This window comes from Lonchura striata, chromosome 8 (genome assembly GCF_050655825.1).
Source record: "Lonchura striata isolate lonStrDom1 chromosome 8, ASM5065582v1, whole genome shotgun sequence".
Taxonomy (NCBI): domain Eukaryota; kingdom Metazoa; phylum Chordata; class Aves; order Passeriformes; family Estrildidae; genus Lonchura; species Lonchura striata.
In genome coordinates this window covers 6,506,453-6,526,034 of record NC_140710.1, presented here as the reverse complement: position 1 = coordinate 6,526,034, position 19,582 = coordinate 6,506,453, and the positions used below count along the sequence as shown (strand labels likewise).

Below are 19,582 nucleotides of genomic sequence, written 5' to 3'. Positions count from 1 at the left end.
GTTACAAAAACTAATTGTAGGCATGCACTTCACAGTAAATGAAAAGAAAAATAATTTATTTTTAGACACAAAATTTCTAAACATTAAAACAATAGACTTATAGTACCTTTAGCTGTCTTGTTTCACTGTGGTGTTTGTTTAAACAGTATGTTCTGCTTAAAAAAAAGGCCTTTCTCCTCTTTTGTCATGTAAGTAAACAAACAAGATTTTCATGCCTTATAGGAATCTCCACACAACCAAAATCAGAACAGACTAAGGAATTGCACAATTACTTTCTTGTATTCCTTTCCATACTGTCAGAGGTTTAATTTATGATAACTTCTGTTTTCTGCATGATATAGTTGTTTTGTAGAATTTTTTTTCAGGAAACACAGTAGTGTTTGACCATACAAAAGCAAATACTGGTACAAATTTCCAGCCTGTCCCTCCAAGAGGCTGTACAAACACAGACTAATCAAAAAGTAAAATTAAATGTTAAGACGAAACATTTCTGGCCAGAGGATAAAGTGAATTTCCTAAGGGCAGTTGTTCATAACCACCTCATACTATTAGTACAAAATCTTCCATGGTTCCTTCTCACATTCCTTCTGTTCAGTCTCCAGCAATTTTGTCTGCTGCAATTCAGCAGGCTAAGCTGTCACAGACCAGAGCTTCAACAGGAAGTGCAAAATAGTACCCTTCAGAATAATCATCTGGAGAAGCATAAAATAAGAAAACCTGAGTAGGCAGGAATTACATGGAGAAGGATAGGGAGTGACAAGAGCTACAAACCACAACAATGCATTAGGAAAAATTTGATCAATGGAATTTTTGTACACACTAAATATTATTCCTTTATTAAACCCTGAGGTTTTAACTGATTCACTCTGTGCAGCTTGGGGTGCCATGCTTACTGGAAAAGTGGACCAAAGAAGGAGGCTGCAGGGAAACATCTCAGAGAATTACAAATCATGATCCATAAGGAAAAACGGAAACAAAGCACTGTAAGAGTTTTCAGGTATCTAAAATTGCTTTAACAATACAAACAGAACACCTAATAAAGAGTTTGACTTACAGCAATCTCAGGAAACTTTTTTCAGCAGTAAGGGATTAGAACACAGTACCTGTAGCCATCATTCAGTAACCAGAAAGAGTTTCAACAGTTTTCTGTCAAGGAATGACAAAGACATAGGTGATCTTGGACTTGGGCAGAGTTGTCTCTGTCAACCAGAGTTGACATATCACACTCCCTAGCTTCTCATGCATCTATTCAAGTGTCATTTTATCACTCTGTTATTGCAGAAGACCTACCATTACCTACAGGAAGAAAATAGAGATTTTAGGCTATAGGAAGAATGGTGAAAATTAGAAAAACAGAAAGAGTATGGAGAAGGTGAACAAGAGGTGTTTTAAATTTTGCAGCAGAATGCATATTTAACTAGAACAATTAATTCTTCAACTGTTTCAAAGAATTACATGCACTTTGGATACTACCTTACTGTTGCAGAGAACTGGAGGAACAAGAAGTCTAACAAATTGGCTTCAGGTGAACTGTGGATAGAGTTCACTCCTTGCAAATTCAGGAAATACTCAAATACAGCAAATAGTGAAGCTCCAACTAAAATTTAAAACATAGATTTCTGTGTATTGACTAAGAACCACTTGTTGAAAGACAGCCCAAAACTTGTGTCCCAAAGCCTGTCAGGAGGACATGTCAGCATGTCACACTCTGCTCAAGCACACCAGCTTTCCTGCAGGAACTGTGATTTCGTAGCATTCTGCTACTGGGAATGTCCCCACCCATCCTACTTACCCAATTTTTTACCTACTGACATTTTTTCTTCCTGGCATTTTCTGAGCATACAAAGAAGAGTGAGAATCAAAATAACACAGCAGTAAAGCACCTGCTGTAAATCACCTGAGAGAAACAAAACATCATCAACCAGCCAGGAACCTTTTGGGGTTATTACCATATAATCTACTGCAACTAAAACCATTCCTGAGACGTGTGACCTAATCTGCCTTTCAAAGCCTTCAGCAAATGAGATGCCCAGATAATAATTTTCACTGCCAAACTACATTTTCAGGTTGAAATAATTTCCTAATATCTACTTTAAATCTCCAACTCCATCACCTCTTGCCCTAGACCCACTGAACATAAAGAAAAACGGATTCCTTCTCTCTGCAGAGAAACATTTTCTATTTTTGAAAGATCATTACCATTTTTCCCAACACCTACCTTTTCTTCAGACTAAACAACCCCAATTCTTTCAATTTTTCCCCTCAGATCATGTTTTGTAGGTCTCTGATCATTCTTGAAGTTGAGACTGTGGCAACATGTGGTACAAGGGGAAAAAAAATTATTCCTACACAAAATTCCCCAGGAAGCTGGGCGACAGAGGGTTTGTTTGAAGAGGTTACTTTTGTATGATGACTGTCTGCTTTGTTTCTTGGGTGTTTCAGTGCCAAAATACATGTTCTTTCTGTTCTCTGTGGCTCAGAGAACAGGGCAGGTGCCCCAGGGCACAGGATAGGCATACATTACACTCGTCACTGAAAAAACATTTTGGACCTGGGGAAAACCGTTATTAAGGAAAGCAAGTTATTCTTGCCAGTCATGGAATACTTCTTCTTACCAAGATGGTATATTTGGGATAAATTGCTTTAAGTGGCATATTTGTGATACCAGTATAATTTAGGCAGAAGTTTAAGTAATTTTTAGAAACATGAGTAAAATCCTGCATCACAAAGTACATTTCAGGGAAATATATTAGTTCCATAATTGCTTTCTAGTGCTGCATTCACTCTGTCTCAGAAAGCAATATGCATTTGTAACATACACTGAGAAATGTCTATGGTTCAGCTAAAATCAACAAAACTAAAAATAATCATGTGCATTTTAGAAGATGCCATGTTCTTTATAACCACATAAATTAATTCCACCATCCTCATAATCAGATTCACATACATAATGGAAGAATGTAATTTACTTCCATTCTCCAGAGGTATACAAAGTATTTTTTTTTTTTTTTCCTTCCAGAAAAAGGTTTTAAAATTGCATTGTGTTCTATTCACCAACATTACCCAAGCAAACAGAGTTATCTCTGAACCTCTGGGTAGCATGGCATGGAAAGATTGCACTCAGAAATCAACTGGGCTTCTGTGTATGAATTGGGAAAACAATCCTACCCAGAAGAAAGATAAGACCTAATGAGAGATGATAAGTGTTGGGAAAATAAGCTTGATGGAAGAAAAGGAAGTGAAAAAACTTTTCCATGCTGAGGACAGAAAAGGTCTTTCGAAAACTTTTGTTAAGCATGACATATTAAACATATCCAAAATGTTATCCAACAATAACATGAACATGGATCACGTAAAATGGTGTTATCAAAAGATCTTTCATCTAAAAATTAGGCAATTTATGACGCCAATATTGTAGAGGAACTCCTAACAAGAAGGACTTTTTATGTCTCCAGAGGATTTTAGATTTTGAACTCAAAAGGAAATGGATTTTTCAGTAGAACAGTTCATCACCTCCGGCTACCTCATATGAGCCTTAAGAATATGTCAATATGTCATTTGCCTCCTCTCATATCAAAAGCCTGTAAAATAAAACATAAACTTTGTCTGCATAGTTTAAAACTCTTTTTCTTGAATTTCCATTCTGTTTTGAAAGAGAGATTTCACTCAGAAGATGCTAGCTGTCACAAGGTGGTGAGGACAGACCCATGTGTGACATTGTTGTATTGAGGTGTACCAGAACATTAATTCTGTATGCTGGCAAACTTCAGAACTTCCCCATTACCATTCTGAAAACAGATTACAGCCAACTGTTTAAATGTCTAGATGTGAGGAAAAGTTTCATTGACTTGCCTTGCCAGTTCTGTATTGATATTAGTCTGACACAAATTTTTGTATTTGCATGATCTTTTCTGTCTGTAGTATTTGTGCAGCCCTAAACCACGACATGAATCTTTCTTCCTCTACAGGAGCATTCTAAGGCTCTAGAAAATCCATTCTGACTATTACGTGTTCCCCAAAATTAGTAGAGGAAGTAAAAACCAGAGAGAACCGAAGTAATCAGTTAAACTACACCATGGTTCTGCTAAAGCAAAGAAACCACACTCATAAATCACATCTTCTGAGGATCCATCCCTCTACTTCCTTGTCCCCAACCTGCAAAAAGTGTGGTAGCAAAAGGAGTAGGCTCACAGCTACATCTCAGCATATTCAGGGATATTAAAAGACATTTGTGAACACTAAAATGTTTCCATTTTCCATATCCTCAGACCTTTGTACAACTTTTGAGCTGATGGTTCAAAGCCACTATTAATGACCTATCTGGCAAAACAGGAGTGAATGGCCAGGAAAAGCAGTGCCTTCAACCACCCCAACTTGAAAGAGTCCAGACATGACTGGTAGTAGCTCTTCCCCCTTCAGAGCTCTCACAGGTGCAGTCTGTCTTGTTGCAAGGCCAAACATGAACCTCTCTGCTTCCTCTTTGGTCTCTGTGAATCCACCGTGAAAAGCAGGTCTCTTCTGGCATTTGACAAGTCTGCATTTTTTAAAACATGCCCAGATTTGGAGCATCCTGTACCTACTAAGGGGAAAGTTTTAACTGGGCTTAGCAGCTATTCCTTCTGGAGATCGGCCACAAGGTAAATAAATGCAACATCTCTACCATGAGATGCAGAGGAAATCCCACCTACATCCTGACTGTATATCAGGATGAGACCAGTTTGCACTCTGGTTTCCAAAGAAAGGCTATTTTGGCACGTCAGCCAGCAGGGAGGCACCACAGGTTTCCATAGGACCTCCTCACTGTGGAGGATCAAACTGTGATCACAGCCTCACACCATGGCACAGTGTGACCTGTGGTTTTCACTGAACTACATCAACGACACAGGCCTGAGCCTCAGAGAGAAAACAAAACACAAGATAACAGCTGAGTAACTCAGTCCTTCTAGCTGCCCATCATCTTGTTCCCAATGGTGCCAGTGCACAACTCAAAATACCAGTGACAATGCTGGAGTTTCATCACCAGGTTCTCACAGCAGACAGCTCTGACATTGCCTTAACCTTGAAAATCATGACTGGGTGAGGCAGTGGTTCACTAGATCCCCTCCAACAATTGCTTGCCTAATTCTATTAAACCAAGCCAACAGACTCATAGGATAAACACCCAAATGAGCAAGCCATGTACCACAGTCATTATTTACAATGCACCACTGCAAAGCCTCTCTATCTTGAGCAACACTAAAAATCCTGCCCGATTTTCAGTTTCTGTTTCCTTGAAAAGCCTGAAGCTGTGTTAGAACACCATAAATGGCAGCAATCACAGGCTTTACACCAGGGTTGTTTAACTTACCCTTTGATAAGCAGCAAAACAAACTACCCTAAACAGTAATAAAATGAAATCTACAAGAATGAACTCATAAGGATAATCAGCAAAAACTCTGATCCCAGACTGAGGTCCACCAGCAGAGGTTGTGGAGGCAAATACATAACTGTGAATGGCATGTCTGGAGATATTCTGACCCAAGAAGTTGCAAAGCAGGCCCAAGCTGTATCAGCAGACAACTTGGTACTGCAGCCACGCTGTACTGCTTTACAGACTGGAATTCGCAGCTGCTCTCATCTGCACCGTATTTGCTTCACCTTAAAAAATACTTCACTTTAAAAATTGGATTTTAAAGTATTTTCCATTATGTGACTCTGAAGGCCAAGGATGCATTTTGAGGAACCAAAGAACACTAACAGGACCATCACATATCCCACGCTGTGTGGGTTAGTGCTGGCACACTAACACAGTGACACGGGGGCATTCAGTATCCTCAGATTTGCATTTATCAGTACTTACCTAGACTTATATCCAAGTATGGATATATTTTTATGAAGGCAAAAAAGAGAAGATAAATATATGGCTCATTAGAGTACTTGCTCATCGCATAAAAAACCCTTTAGAAACGCAAAAGCCAAGTGCTGATTTTGCTCCACTCTGGGGCTCACTGCCCTGTGCCTAGACTGACCGTGCCGCTGGGGTCACGCCAGCGACCAGCACGGGGAACTCTTCCCTGCCTGGGGAGCCTTGGGCAGGCCCCGGGCCTCGCACAAAGCGCCTCAGCCGGGGCGGGCCGGGTGGCGCGGGGGTCGCCGCTGCGCTCCCGTCCCGCCGCGCCGGGCCCCGCCATGCCCGGAACACAAACAAACACCGCGCTCGGGGGCGGGGCCAAGCGGCTCCCACCATCTTGGGGCCGGGGGAGCCCGGCAGGCGGCTGGGTTCCCCAGCCCGTCCCGTCCCGCCTCGTCCCGCCGGGGGCGGGCAGGGCTGTCCCCGCGGCGGGGCCGGGGGGTGCGCAGCCCAGCGAGGCCCCGCGGCTGCTCCCGGGGCCGGGCGGGGAGGGGTGAGAGGAGGAGCCAGGGCGGCCCGTGCGACAAAGCCCAGTGCGCAGGGAGCCGGTGACCGGGAAGCAGAACCGCGCCGGGCAGCCGCGGGCGGACCCACCGGAGCCCGCTGCCCCACGGGGGGTGGGAGGCCCGTCCTGCCGCCCCCCCCGGCTCGGGGGTCGGGGCGGCCGCGGAGCGGAGCGGGAGGCGGCCGGGCTGCAGCTGCTAAGCCGCTTAGGGCCGGGGCTGGCATGAGCCTCCCCGGCGGGGCGGCTGCGGGCTGCGCGCTGCGGCGGGGAGGCTGAGGGCGCGGATCCGGAGCGGGAGGAGGCGAAGGAGGGGCCGCGCTCCCCCCGGGAAGATGGGGAACTGCCTCAAGTCCCCCACCTCGGATGACATCTCGCTGCTGCACGAGTCCCAGTCGGACAGAGCTAGCTACGGAGACGGGGCTGAGCCGGATCAGGAGCCGCCGCCGCCATATCAGGTAGGGGAGGGGGCGGCAGCGGGGCCGGGGGTCGCGGCGCCGCTCGCCCGGGGCCGGTGCGCGCCGCCCCGGGGGCCGCCGCCGCCGCTCCGGCGCTGGGCGGCCCGAACCTCTCCCTTTCCGCCCGCACGTAGCGCGGGGGAAGCCGCTTTGTCTCGGCCGGTGCCGGCGCTCCGGGCGGGCGGGAGGCGGAGGGCAGGGGCCGCCCGGCCGGTGCCGCGTCCTTTGTTGCCGCCGGCGGTGACATCACCGTCTGTGTGATGTCCCCCGCACCGTCTGGCGCGGGGACGCTCCGGGACGGGGACCGCGGGCCCTGCCCGGGCTTTGCCCGGGCCCGCTCGCTCCGCTCCCGTATTTTTAGCAGCATCTGATCCCCACTGAGTAACTCGCCCAGCGCAGCGGATCCTGTTTCCCTCCGTCCTGTGGGGCACCGGCGGGGAAGTGTTTCCCATTGTTCGGTGGGGTTTTTGGTTTTTTTGTTTTTTTTTTTTTGTTTTTTTTTTTTTTTGTCTCTGGGAGAATCTCTTAATTTACATCTTGATGATGAATCAAGGGGGAAAGAAGGAAAAGGCCGAGCGTGCTTTGATGGCTTTGCTGTCAGCGGAGGGTAACGCCGGTGTGGAGGGAGGATGGCATTGGTGTCGAAGCCTGCGCTTGGCCGCCTCTGGAAGGGATGGACACGAAAAGGGAACCTGAACTTGGGGTTGCACTTGTCTGCTCCCGGACATCTCCTCCCCCACCTACAGAAATGCGTACTGACCTAAACAAACGGTCTACAGCACTGAAAAATGAAAAGGAAAACCATCCAGCGATAGAACTGCACATTGTATTCGAGTTTTGAAAGTATTTTATTGTCTGGGATAATAGCATACATACCAGAGGCATCTACAGAAACACACATTCTGGGGGGTAGGTGTAACTTGAGAGCTGATGTTTTCTAGGATGGGAGTCATTCCCTAATTGCAGAGCTTGATGTATAATTAACAAAATTGCAGGAAGTATTTAACCGGACAGGCATGTAATCTATAAATGCTTTAGCGAGTTCAAGAATTCCACCCTGATAGGAGCCCCGTAAGTGTTGAAGAGAAGCCCTGCACGTAGCAGCCCTTGCTGGTGCCCTGAAGCTGCACTGATGTTTCTTGGCAGTGTGTGCCTGATTGTTTTGTTTGGGTGCAAAAGCTGAATGTCACAATAAATTTCGTGAGGATTTTTTCTGTTCTGATTTCTGAACTATGTCTGCTGAAGTAAATAGAAAGTGCTTGGTGGCGGATCAAGTTTTTTGTGTTGTTCTAAATTAAGCCTGAATGGTTTAGAAGGTGTTGTATGAGGTTTAGAAGTGTGTTGTATTTTTGTCAAATCAGCATAACAAGTTTGAATGTTTGTGCTGTTGATTGCATTTATATCTGTGATTATAGGAAGACTTGTGAAGGTTTTTGTCTTCTTGTTCTTCCCTTTGAAAGCAACCTTTTAGCTCTTGCAAGAGTCAACAACCACGTAAATGCCTTATACAGGCCTTCTAGTGTGGATGTTGAAGTAGAGAAGGACTCTGTCGTCAGAGGTTTTTAAGATTTTTTTTCTTGATGAGGAACTTGTCTGTAAGTGTGGATGGTTGACTGAGAACACGACAGACAGTAAAATAAATGAACCCACAGGTGTCTATTATCGAGGAAGTGTATTCATAGCAAACCTTCCCTCAGCTGAAGAAGCTGTGCAGCATCAGGTGATGTGCCCACAGGCACTTGGCTGTGTTGAACATCACTGTCTGTCCTGAAAACTCCTCCACTGATCCTGCCAGTTCCTAAAGCTTCACCTTAGGGTAGCCTTTAGTGTCTCATAGTCAAAATCAAAGCTACTCTTTCCACAGGTTTTGAGCCATGATGGATTGTGACTTTAAAAAAAAAAAAAATAGGTCTTAGCTACAATATTATGCAATATCTGTGCGCTTTAGAGGTTGAGGGGATTTATAATTTTAAATTAGTTAATATTTACAAGATACACAAAACTCTTAAGTAGGAACAATTGCTAATGCTCCAGTATTACTTCTGTGCTAGAAATAAGTCGCCCATTTTAACTTTCAAGTGGCAGCTCAGAGTCAGTGTTGGAAAGTTGTGGCCTTGTTCCTGGTAATGACTTCTTTCAGTATCTTAGCCAGAGTTAGTGTATAATGAGTAGACATTAGAAATGAAAGCAGGAAAGGGGATAAAGCAAGTTGGAAAACTTACTTGTGGCAACTAGCCTTGAGAAACTGGAAGGTGAAGAGTTTTAAAGCCAGCTGCTGAAATATCAGCTGCATATTTTAGAAGAAAGTAAAATCTGGTGTCTGTTGCTGTTGGGTTTGCAGCAACAGTATGTCAACTTCCTGAGTAGCTCTTGCAAGGTATGCAAACTAAGGGAAGGAGGTTTGCTGGGGGAAGATACACAGTTGTAGAAGATGACTTCTGTATTATTTTGACATTTAAAGTATTTTTTTGTGTTCTGACAGGATTGTGCCAGGGATGTTCATGTGAGACTCCTGTTATGACTTAGTATTTATTTACCTATTGAGTTCCAACTGCAAAATGTACCCCCAGTAAAAATTGCAGTATAGCATGTGGAATTTCTTTGATCAGTGAGTGCTATTAAACTGGCTGTGTAAAATTCCTACTTCCAAAAGTGAGGTTGAGACTTGCATTGACAGTACAGACACGTAGAATAATGTGAGAGGCTCTGCAAATACCTGTCTCTTGGTTCCTGTGGCAGTACCTGTTACCAGCTGCTGCAGAAAGGCCTCAGAGAGGAAGCATCTTTTTAAACAGATATCTGAATTAATAAGAAAGTGGCCTCTTAAAGCATCAGATATTTTCCAGTGCATTGAGCTTAACCACTAACATGAGAAAAAATGAAAACATACAAAAAAAAAAAAAGTGTGTTTTCATAGTGGGGAGGAAGGAAGTGATTTCAAGAGTGGACCAACATTTTCATAGACAGATGCTAATTTTGAATGCCTCCATTTTAGAACCCAGAAATTACAACTGCTTTCCTAAGTGTTAAGGAAAAAAAAACAAAACCAAAGCTAACTCCTTCCTAATCACAGATTCCCTGGTTAAAAATGGAGCTGCATGTTCTTAAGTCCTCAAAATTGAGTATGCTTTCGACTTTGTTTTCCTTTTTGGTGTGACTTCTTCACCATCTGTTGGCAATATGCCTTCTGCTGTTTTTCCATACAAGTTCACTGGGTTTTTTTCAGTTTCTCTTATTTCTAGTAATTCTCCTCAAATACTTTTTTTTTCAGAACAGATGTATCCCTTTTCTTAATCCTTGTCTCATATTTCTGTTCTTAATAGTTCCCTAATAGCTGTAGGAAATAATTTGCCATTTTATTCAATTTTGGAAATTTTATCCGGTAAAGTACAAAATGCTTTGCACCTTTTCTCCCTAAGTTTCTAAAAAGTATTACTGTGGACAAAATACACTGCAGTCTTCTAAAAAATTGTATGATACTTGCTAAATTACTTAGCTAAAAACATGAGAAATAAGCACAACATCTTAGTGTTGATAGTGACCTCATACAAGCTCGTTTGCTATTTTGATGTGGCAGATAAACTGATAAAATATTTTACCTGAAGAGCTCCAGAGCACCCTCTGGTACTTCGTATCACCATGTGTTGTCTTACAGGCCCAGATAAAATGTTCCAGTGGATCTAGTGGATTTTTTTCTTTTTTTTATTTGGAGGGATTAATTTAAAACCTTTTGGCCTGGATACTCATTTGATTTGGCTGTAGGCACAAAATGAGACGAGAGATCACAAACATGAGCTTAACCCAATGCTGTGCTCCCATAATCCTCCAAAAGCTGTTGGGGACAGCAGGTTTTGAAAGTGTAATTTAGGATGTCTCATGGCTTCTCTTAAAGCTGGGGTTGGTGCAATAGCCTCCTTGGGCCTCCTCTGAGCTGAGTGTCACCTGTACACAGTGTACATGTCCTCATCCCTCTGGCTTGCCGTGCTTCATTCCAGCTGTTCCCAGTTCAGGGAGGTGGCACATCAGCCTGTCCTGGCAGTGCCATGGGCCAGTGAGGAGCACAGCACAGGGGGTGCAGCCCTGGAGAAGCTGAAGTGCCCATTTTGAACAGTCAGAGAATCTTTCTGGAAGAGCCCCCTGCATTTCTCTGTGACCCTTGCCCTGTGGATGGGAGTGCTGGATATTTTTTGCTCAAGAGAGAAACCAAGCCTTTGTTACTCTCTTCTCATGACTTAAGTAATATGTTACATTGGTGTTCTGATGCTGTCTTTTCAAAGGTGTGGTAATCAATATAATTAAACATTGCTAGACAAATGATTTCTGATCTAGGAGTTGCACCCATTTATAGAAACAGCTGAACAAAAATTCCTTTGGGCCCCAATGGAAATGATTTATCATCTGTGACTGTGTGTACTGTACAAGAAAGGAGACTGGGAGTGTAACAGGTTATAATCTACCATGGAGTGGTTGTGCAAAGCTGGAACTCTTGATCTGTGTTGGAACAGCATAAAAGGGGCAAAGATGCAATGGGAAAACGTTACATACAGTAAGCTATCAATGAAAAAAAGCAAACCAGCTAGTAGGTTTACTTTCATATAAAATAAAGCAGTCTATTTAAGACTTGCATGTGGATGTCTTGCCTTTTTTTCTGCTTATCCTCCACATCTTGGTGATGATGTGTATGAATTAGAGTTGCACTTGTGGATGTGAACTAAAATATCACTCCAGTCCACAATTCCTTAGTCTGCTGGAAACTTCAGAGGGCTTCAAGCTCATTGTTTTTGTTGCTGTGTTGCTGATTGGTGCCTTCTGGCAGCAGTGCCCAAGGTGAAAATCAGCTGCAATGAGGGGCAACAGTGATGGAGGAGCTGAAGTTGAGAGTTTGCTGCATGGATAAGAAGTGGTAGAGTAGCCAGTGATGTTGGTACTTCTCTTCAAGGATGAGATTGCTTGAGTGATCTTATGTAATTAATTCTCAGAAATGAAGAAGTGTTTAGTAGTTTTCTGGAATAACATTTTATCTGTGAAAGACCAAGCATTAAGTGCTAAAGTCACTCCTGATAAATAGTTATGATGTAATTTAGACCTGCATTCAGAAAAGCTGTAAGTGTTCCATGTTTTATACTGCAGTTCTGGTAAATTATTTGTATGTGAAATGCAATAAACCTTTTTTAACATATCAGTATAGGGCTATACAGTTCGTTTTCCACACAGTAATGAAATATATGTATTATGAATGTAATCGTAATAGCATTCAAGATTATTTGGTTAGTGAAAAGTATGCCATGACACTTCTTATTCTTCCACAGCTGAAGAATTTAGCAAGTTGTCTCGAGAATTGTATTGCTGCTAATCAGTTCTAGGTGAAAAGTTTCTTGAGGGTGCTAAGTCTAAACTTCCTTTCTAAACAACAGTTAGAAAAAAACTGCACCTCTGTTTCCTGTCTCAGTGCATATTGGTTTCAGTATAGCCTGCCACACTGGCTGATAGGGGATGTCTTTCATTTTGCTGGTGAAAAAAGCTGGTGGGGGCAGAGGGAGAAGAGAGGAAGGAGGACAGACCTGAAAGTAAAGGTTACCAGATAAGAGTTATAGAGTTAGGTAACTTCAGTCTTGAAAATACCCATTCATAAATGGTTTAAATAAATAATATTGGTTGGATATTGTAATGCTTAAAATAGATTTTAAACTACAGTTGTTTAAAAATGGGTTAGGCATGGCTGGAGGAAGTGGGAAGAGTATGCTAATGTTTGAGTTCTCTGTGTTACCACCTTTCTTATAAAATTAGAGCTGGTTTCTAGATTCACTATTGTTGAATTGGCAGTTGGTAAGGATCTGTTCCTAAACACTCTGTCCAGAAGATTTTCCAAGGGGCATTATGAAATGAAGATATGTTCATAGTCACATTTAACAGAGTATTGCTTTCTGCTTCACATGGATTTCTGCAAGAAGTGTCTTAAGTTGGCTCAAGATGGTCTACAGAGTCTGTCCCTGTTGTCCTGTGTCCCTGTTCATCAGTTCAACAAAGGGAGGAAGCTCAGCTTAATGAGCACTTCTGCAGACCCTGTTAATGGCTGTAGTCAAACTGGTTGCAGAACGTAAGGCAAAGAAACTAAAAATAACACCTCTTGCTTGTGGCAGACTTATGTCTTCCAGTCTTTGTGCTTGTCCTTGTTTCTGCCTCCCCATATGCACAGAGAAACATACTTTTATTTTGGAGAAGTAATAGTCTGTGGAATAGACTAAAGCAAGTCAGCCATGACTTTTCTATGAGCTAATGAAGCAGTTCCTCAGAGACCAAAGAATTACAAAATGAGCAGGTTTTTAGAGATGTCATGGTTGAATAAGAATGAAACCTTTTCTGGGGAAAAAGCTGAAGAGTCACTATTCTCTTGACTCTGAAAGGAAAAGCAAGTTTCGATCTTGATTTAGGCCACAAGAAGAATTGGCCCTGACATTATGAAGGTCTCAGAAGCAAAGATGTGTCTTGCTCCTTGAAGGTAGGATGTGTTTTTGTAGAAGATGCTGTCGTGTTCTGGCTGCCTCTTGGGGGACAGCTATAGCAGTGACCTGTCCCAGCAGAGCTAGAGTTGTGTAACTTCTTGCTGGGTAAAACTGCACTTCAACCAAAAAAACTCCCAGCCCCAAGACTAAACAAAACAAAATTCACCAAAAAAACCCACTCTAATAGCCCTAGGGTAAGTTATCATTATCCTTATTTAATGTGTTCTGTCTGTAACTTTAGCAAACCACTTAACTGCTCTGTGCTTTAGTTTCTTCACTGTAAAAAGAGGAGGGAAGGAGTAATAAACTTTATCTTTAGTGCAGGCATGCTTAGTAATTTAATTCAAGTTTGTAAAGTGTTCAATGGTAATTTGATTTTAATAAAATAATGTTCTTCTATTACAAAAGGAACCTCTGCAGAAATTTATGACAAACCTGATGCTGGAGAGAGGGAGCTTTATCCGAAGATCTGTTTAAAGCAGTAGATAAGTCTCCTAAAATCTGTTTTGGAATCTGATCGTTCAGCATTTATTTGGCAGCCTGCATTCCAGATGCTTGATTAGTAGGATGAAGAGTCTGTGGAGATGGTAATAAGAAATCTTACCTAATCAGGGTGATGAATCTTTGCTATGCTGGAAGCTCATGCATTCTTTTGGACAAGCCAACCCAAACATGCAATACCACCCTCCCTAAAATCTAGGACCACCATGCATTTAGGAAGCTCTTCCCGTATGTTTCCCGTATGTACCTTGGGTTCAGTGCTGTGATCAGCTGTTGCTGGCTGTACATCTGGAGTCAGTTTCTGACCCACAGAAAATAAACCACTTTTATGTTTTGAAGAGATAATGATCTGTGGAATGGACTAAAGCAAATCAACCGTGACTTTCCTATGAACTAATGAAACAATCTCCAAGAGACCAAACGGTTACAGAGAGTGATCATTTTATTTACCAGCCCCTCCATAAGAATTTGCCAACCACTCTGTTTCTCATCAGTGAAGAAGAAAGTCAGAATGCTGGTGGCATAAAAGCTGCTGGGCCAGGATGCACACACGGTGACATGGACAAAGAGCAGATGCGTGTGGCGACTGGAGGAGGAGATAAAAGAACCATCCTTCAACCGCAGTTGCGCCAGCCAAATCACAACCAGCTGGGTTATTGCACTGGGCATTTCTGCTGATCCACCACAACGCTCAGGCATGCTCTGTGCACATTTGCACGCACACGTACCCTCTGTCAAAGGCCAGGCTGATTTCTGAGCCTTCTCGTCCTCCCTCTGGTTTTAGCCATTGTTTTAGTTAAGGGCTGATGTAGACCTGAGGTGCCGGGGGAGGACTGAAACTGTTGGAAGGATGAGAGAAACTGTGACTCAGGAAATTGAGTTCCTCCCTTAGCCCCAGCATGCAGTGATGAATGTGCAGACTATTATCCTTGCAATACTGAAACCTGTTTCCCTTGGTTGTATTTTTGGACAGTGGAGTGGCCTACGTGTCCTCTCATCTGCTTTTTGCTCAGACAGAGCAATTTGTACTTCTAGAGGCAAGGTTCAGGAGCAGTCCTTGTACGTAGTACCCTGCAAGCCAAGGCCAAAAGCTCATGGAAGGACAACTTCATCCTCGCTCAAAGACAAGTCTCAGCGGGCTGACAGGGCTGAGTTTCCCAGAGCCTGGGCCTGTAGCTAGCCCACATGCAAGTGGAGTTTGGACTGCTAAAAGAGGTCCTCGAAGCATCAAGGAAACGCCTGGTTTATGACTAATAAAATTTAATAAAGCTGCTTGACTATCCAGTTGTAAGCAAAAAATGAGTCAGTCTGTGCTGGTTTGGACAAAAGCAAGGAATTGACCATCCTGCAACCATGATTAAAACCATTACATCTACCACATGCCGCCAGTTTCTAATCTGCGTCATGGCAAAACTGCATTAGAAGAGAAAATCAGACTAGAATGTATCCCACAAATATATTATAACATAACTACTGTCCAAGTAAATAGCTCTGTGGAGACTGTAAAGTGTCCCTGTAGTCCTCACCACTTTCACTCTGTGTGGCTTCCAGATGATTTGTGTACAAGCTCTAGCCAGAAGGAAATGGAGCAATATTTCTCTGTATTTATTCCCATAAGATGTATCTTGGTAGTGGGGATACAAATCTCTTACGACTCAGAGTGCGAACACTGCAGAATTGGATGAGGTTGGGTGCTCTTGCCCTTTCTGTTTCAGAGCTGTGGGAGGCTTATCTAAGAGATCAAAGAGCATCGGATTCCATTATTTTGGTATCTATGGGACAGTGTAATGCATGAATACTCCGGGCCAATGCCTGTGTCTGACTTTTATTCATCACTGTAATTAAAGCCAGATACAGAGCTTGTTCTGTGCACTGAACGTTAATCACAGTGTTTTATTAACACAGTTGTCGAAATCTTTAATTCAGACATCCTGTAATTTTGCAATATAGATTAAGACTAGTATTTATTTTGCCCAATTGCATTAATTTTATTTAGAGTTCAGAAAGAGAAGAAATTGCTCTCAGGTTTTGAACAAATGAGTGCAAGCATTGCTTGGCTCCAGACGTACCAAACTGCTAAACTGGTTTGGTCTGCACTGTTGCTTAACAAAAAGCAGTGAACTGCTGTATTCAGTGGAAAATACATAAAAGGCTCAGCAAAGTACTGCTCTAAATTCAGATTTAGTTAAGACACTGAAATTAATATTTTAACATCTGTAGACTTTATTTTATGCTCTGTAGTAGTACTTGCTTAATTGCCGTTGCCAGTTTCTGATGTTTTGGGATTTCCCTTCTTTGTTTTCTTTTTATATATTATGATTTGGATTGCAGTTGCATCCATTTATCTTCAGTTTAGCTTATGAAATATGACTAAGACATTGCTTTAGTTTCTGCTTCACAGAGTTCTTTAATGTTGCATCTATATATTTGGAGACCTTGAGGCCGTTGTGGATTGTCCCGTGGAGAATGGTGTCTTTGAAAGTATTTTATTCTTCTTAGAAGTGAAGAGAATCAGTTTTAAAACTCAAGCACAAATAATTAACTTTAAATTAGCTGTTAATTCTTTTCTTGGTTAGTGCTTTTTCACCTCTCAGTTCCTGGCGCTCTGAATCTCTGTAGGCTCTTTTGATGTGCTCACAAGAACTAATGAAATCCCTCTGTAGTCACTGAACTGAAATGCAGGCCCACACCTCTACTTGGCAGTTTTTAGGGATCTGCTGATTGGAAGTGGGTGAGGAGCACTGCATAGGTAGTGTTGCACTGAGGTCTGTCCTGAGCTGAGAAAACTCTCCCACCTCTTCAGCTGATGGCACCTTCATGTTGCTGCAGTGGCTGGGCTGAGTTAGATGTTGGCCCTTGGCCCAAACCTGAGTGAGATATCCTTGGTTATTCTCCCACCTGCCCTCTGCTGGAAGTGGGAATGCGGTATTTAATCCATTGGAGTGGATTCATAGGAAAGCTCACCTGGAATTGTGCTGGGTTGTGTGTAACCATTCCAGCCCTCTGTAAGAATCACGAATGAGGTGGAGGGAGGGATTTTACATTATGTCTGAATATAGACAAACTCCTTGAAATTTCTGAGACCTGAAGTTGTATTTACTTCACTGTATGGCTAAACTACTGAAAGTAGGTTTACTAAAGAATGCCCATTCTTTCTGAAAATATAGCGGATTTCTCAGTTTAAAGTGGATGAAGTCAGGTATTCAAAGAGACAGTGTTTCATGGTGAATTTTGTTTTTAAAAGTCCTTTAGGAAACAAAAAAATACTATCCACACAAAATTTCATGCTCCAAGTAATCTTTTATTTCCTTTGGAAACTATTCTTGTTCAATGTGTAACCTGTTTTTTTTCTGCCTCCCAGAAGAAGCAAGATGACCTAGATCTAGAGCTTCCTGGGGAAAAGTTCACGTCACCCTATATATAGCATCTCCTGAAGTGTCTTTATGTAGCTGTCGTTTACTTTGAGCTGATGAACTGAAAGAGAAAAGCTGAAGTTTTATGCTGAAGTAGGAAAGGAGGGTGTTTTATCCCTGCTTTTTGGGGGTCTATCTTATGCAAATATCAGTGACTGGATTACAGCCAGGTGAAGGCCAAGACTGCCCAACTTCCAGCCGTTAACACTGAATTTCATGTCTCTGTGTCTCCTCAATGTGCTACAGCTGAAAAATGACCAACTACCTCTGGTAAAGGAGTGAATTGGATCCTGCCTTTGTGCCAGCAGGAGTTTCTGCACAGGACTCAGAACGTGATATTCTGGGGTCAGTGTGTTCTTTGCTCCAGTCAGATCACACAGATGGAGACTCCTGCAAGCAGCACTGCTGGCACAGTGGTGTTTTTATTGGAAAGCAAAAACTGGGAAAATGGTAGTAACAACTACACAACAGATGCTACCAAACAGGCTGTTGGTGTTGAGGGATCAGGCAAGTGTTTCCACCTCAGGGTGATGAGTCAAATGGTGAAGTGTACTGCAGGCTGAGGGAAATCTGCCTGTCCTTTTGTCAGCATAAGGCTTTTTTTTGATACAGAAGAGTTTATCTGAGTGCATCAGCAACTTGAGTGGTTTGGACTTCTGCAGCCTTTCTGGGGAGGGAAGGGACCTTTCCAAGTCCCTGCAGCAAGTGCCTGCCTAGGGACACTACACATTCCTCTCCTGGGGCCTTCTCACACAGGGGCTAGTGCTGGTGGAACCCATCCGTGCTCCTATGGTGGGCTGTGTACACCTCTGGCATGTGGCGAGAGCAGCATCTGTCTTCATTTAACTTGATGGCAGGATCCTGCTCCAGCACTTACAGATAATAACTTCAGCAGGCCCAGCTCAGGAATGAACACAGCCAAAGCCTGAGGAGGGGCTTGGAGGCTGTCTCGGTGTTCAGCACACCGCTGGCTGAAACCAGGCAAAAATGTGGTGTGCCTTGTGCTCAGTGTTGTGTGTGTAGATGTTTCTGGGACAGGGAGATCTGATCTATTAATCCACTGCTGCCAAAAAGGGATTGTTTAGCTTTTCCCTCCTGTTTTCCACATGGAGTCATGTTCTCTGCAGTCACTTAGGGTGGCTCTGTGCTTGGTGGATCAGCTCATACCATTCAAGTGTCTGAAATGGCTTGTCTTGTTCTTCCTCTGGTCAGATTAGTGAAATGAACTGACTTCCTGGTGAAGATTAGATTTATCAGCACTCTTTGCCTCATAGATTTCATTTTGCTTAGTGACATCTCTGGAAAGATCTAGAGGTGTCAGGTATTAGATGTGTGCTATTACTGCCAAGTATTAGAGAAGTTCTGGCTTTTCAATGTTGAAATTAAGGCTGTACTTGGACTCAGCTGTGTACCAGAGCATGTATAGGATGAGTATCTGATACTGGTTTGGGCAGTGAGTGTATTTGGGAATGGTCTGTGCATGAAATGCAGTCTGAAGTTGTGTTTTTAACTTCAGCAGGGTGGTGATTTCAGTTGAAGGGATTTTACTGCTTCAGGACAAATGTCTGATGTGGACAAATCCTTAATTCTTTATTTCTTAAATGTGGTCTTTCTGGTTAAAAAAAAAAACAAGAAAAAAACAAAAAAACAAGAAAGAATCTAAGTTTGTCTACCACAACCACCTTTAAAGACTGAGTACTTCTCTTTGCTATTTTTGTTAGAGAAGTTTCATTAGTGTTATCTAACAGTTCATGAGTAGACTTGGTAAGTGCAGGAGTGTCTGAAGACTTGAGCAGCCTGTTCATATTGTGCAGCAGACTGTGCTGTCTCCAGGACACAGCTGACCACAGTAACATCATTGATCTGCGTCGTGGCTTCTGCTCTGCCTCTTTCCTCTCACAAGCCTTGCAGTTACGACTCCATGGATGGTTTCCAAAGTCTGAATGTTGCTTGGCAAGCTTTGTCACTGCTGTTAGGAGTTTGATTACCTTTGTGCATATGTATGTGAGAGCTGCAAGTGTCTGTGGCTTTTAATAAAACAACCTCCTTGTAGTCTAAAATGTTTAGAATTAAGAAATTATATAATTGTGCAAGAACAAGAGTTAGGCTAGCTGCCTCAGTTTGACTGTCCTGTTTTATATGTTGTGTGTCCTTATTCTAGTTTGGCATCACTCAGAGGCCACTGGCTTCTTGAAGCCAGTCTTACTTAAGGTGAGTAAAGGGAAAAACCCTGTTTCAGAAAATAAATTTGAGAAACTAATAGTGCTGATTTTCCTGCATCCACTCATGCAGCATTACCAGTTCTCCCTGCTGGA

The 19,582-nt window shown here is 42.8% G+C and overlaps 1 protein-coding gene and 1 long non-coding RNA gene across 2 annotated transcripts in view; both read left to right on the top strand.

The window, feature by feature from the left end:
• The first annotated feature begins 6,307 nt into the window (after positions 1–6,307).
• Positions 6,308–19,582, top strand: part of RNF11 (ring finger protein 11) — a 30,211-nt gene continuing 16,936 nt past the window's right edge. Inside the window, exon 1 of the mRNA XM_021529230.3 lies at positions 6,308–6,850. Coding sequence (XP_021384905.1) covers positions 6,728–6,850 — 123 coding nt within the window. The 5' untranslated portion in view covers positions 6,308–6,727. The remainder of the gene's footprint in view (positions 6,851–19,582) is intronic.
• LOC146766736 (uncharacterized) lies at positions 6,928–18,925 on the top strand. The gene is made up of 2 exons (XR_014957022.1): positions 6,928–7,308; positions 7,404–18,925. It is a non-coding gene; the product is annotated as an uncharacterized LOC146766736 (long non-coding RNA).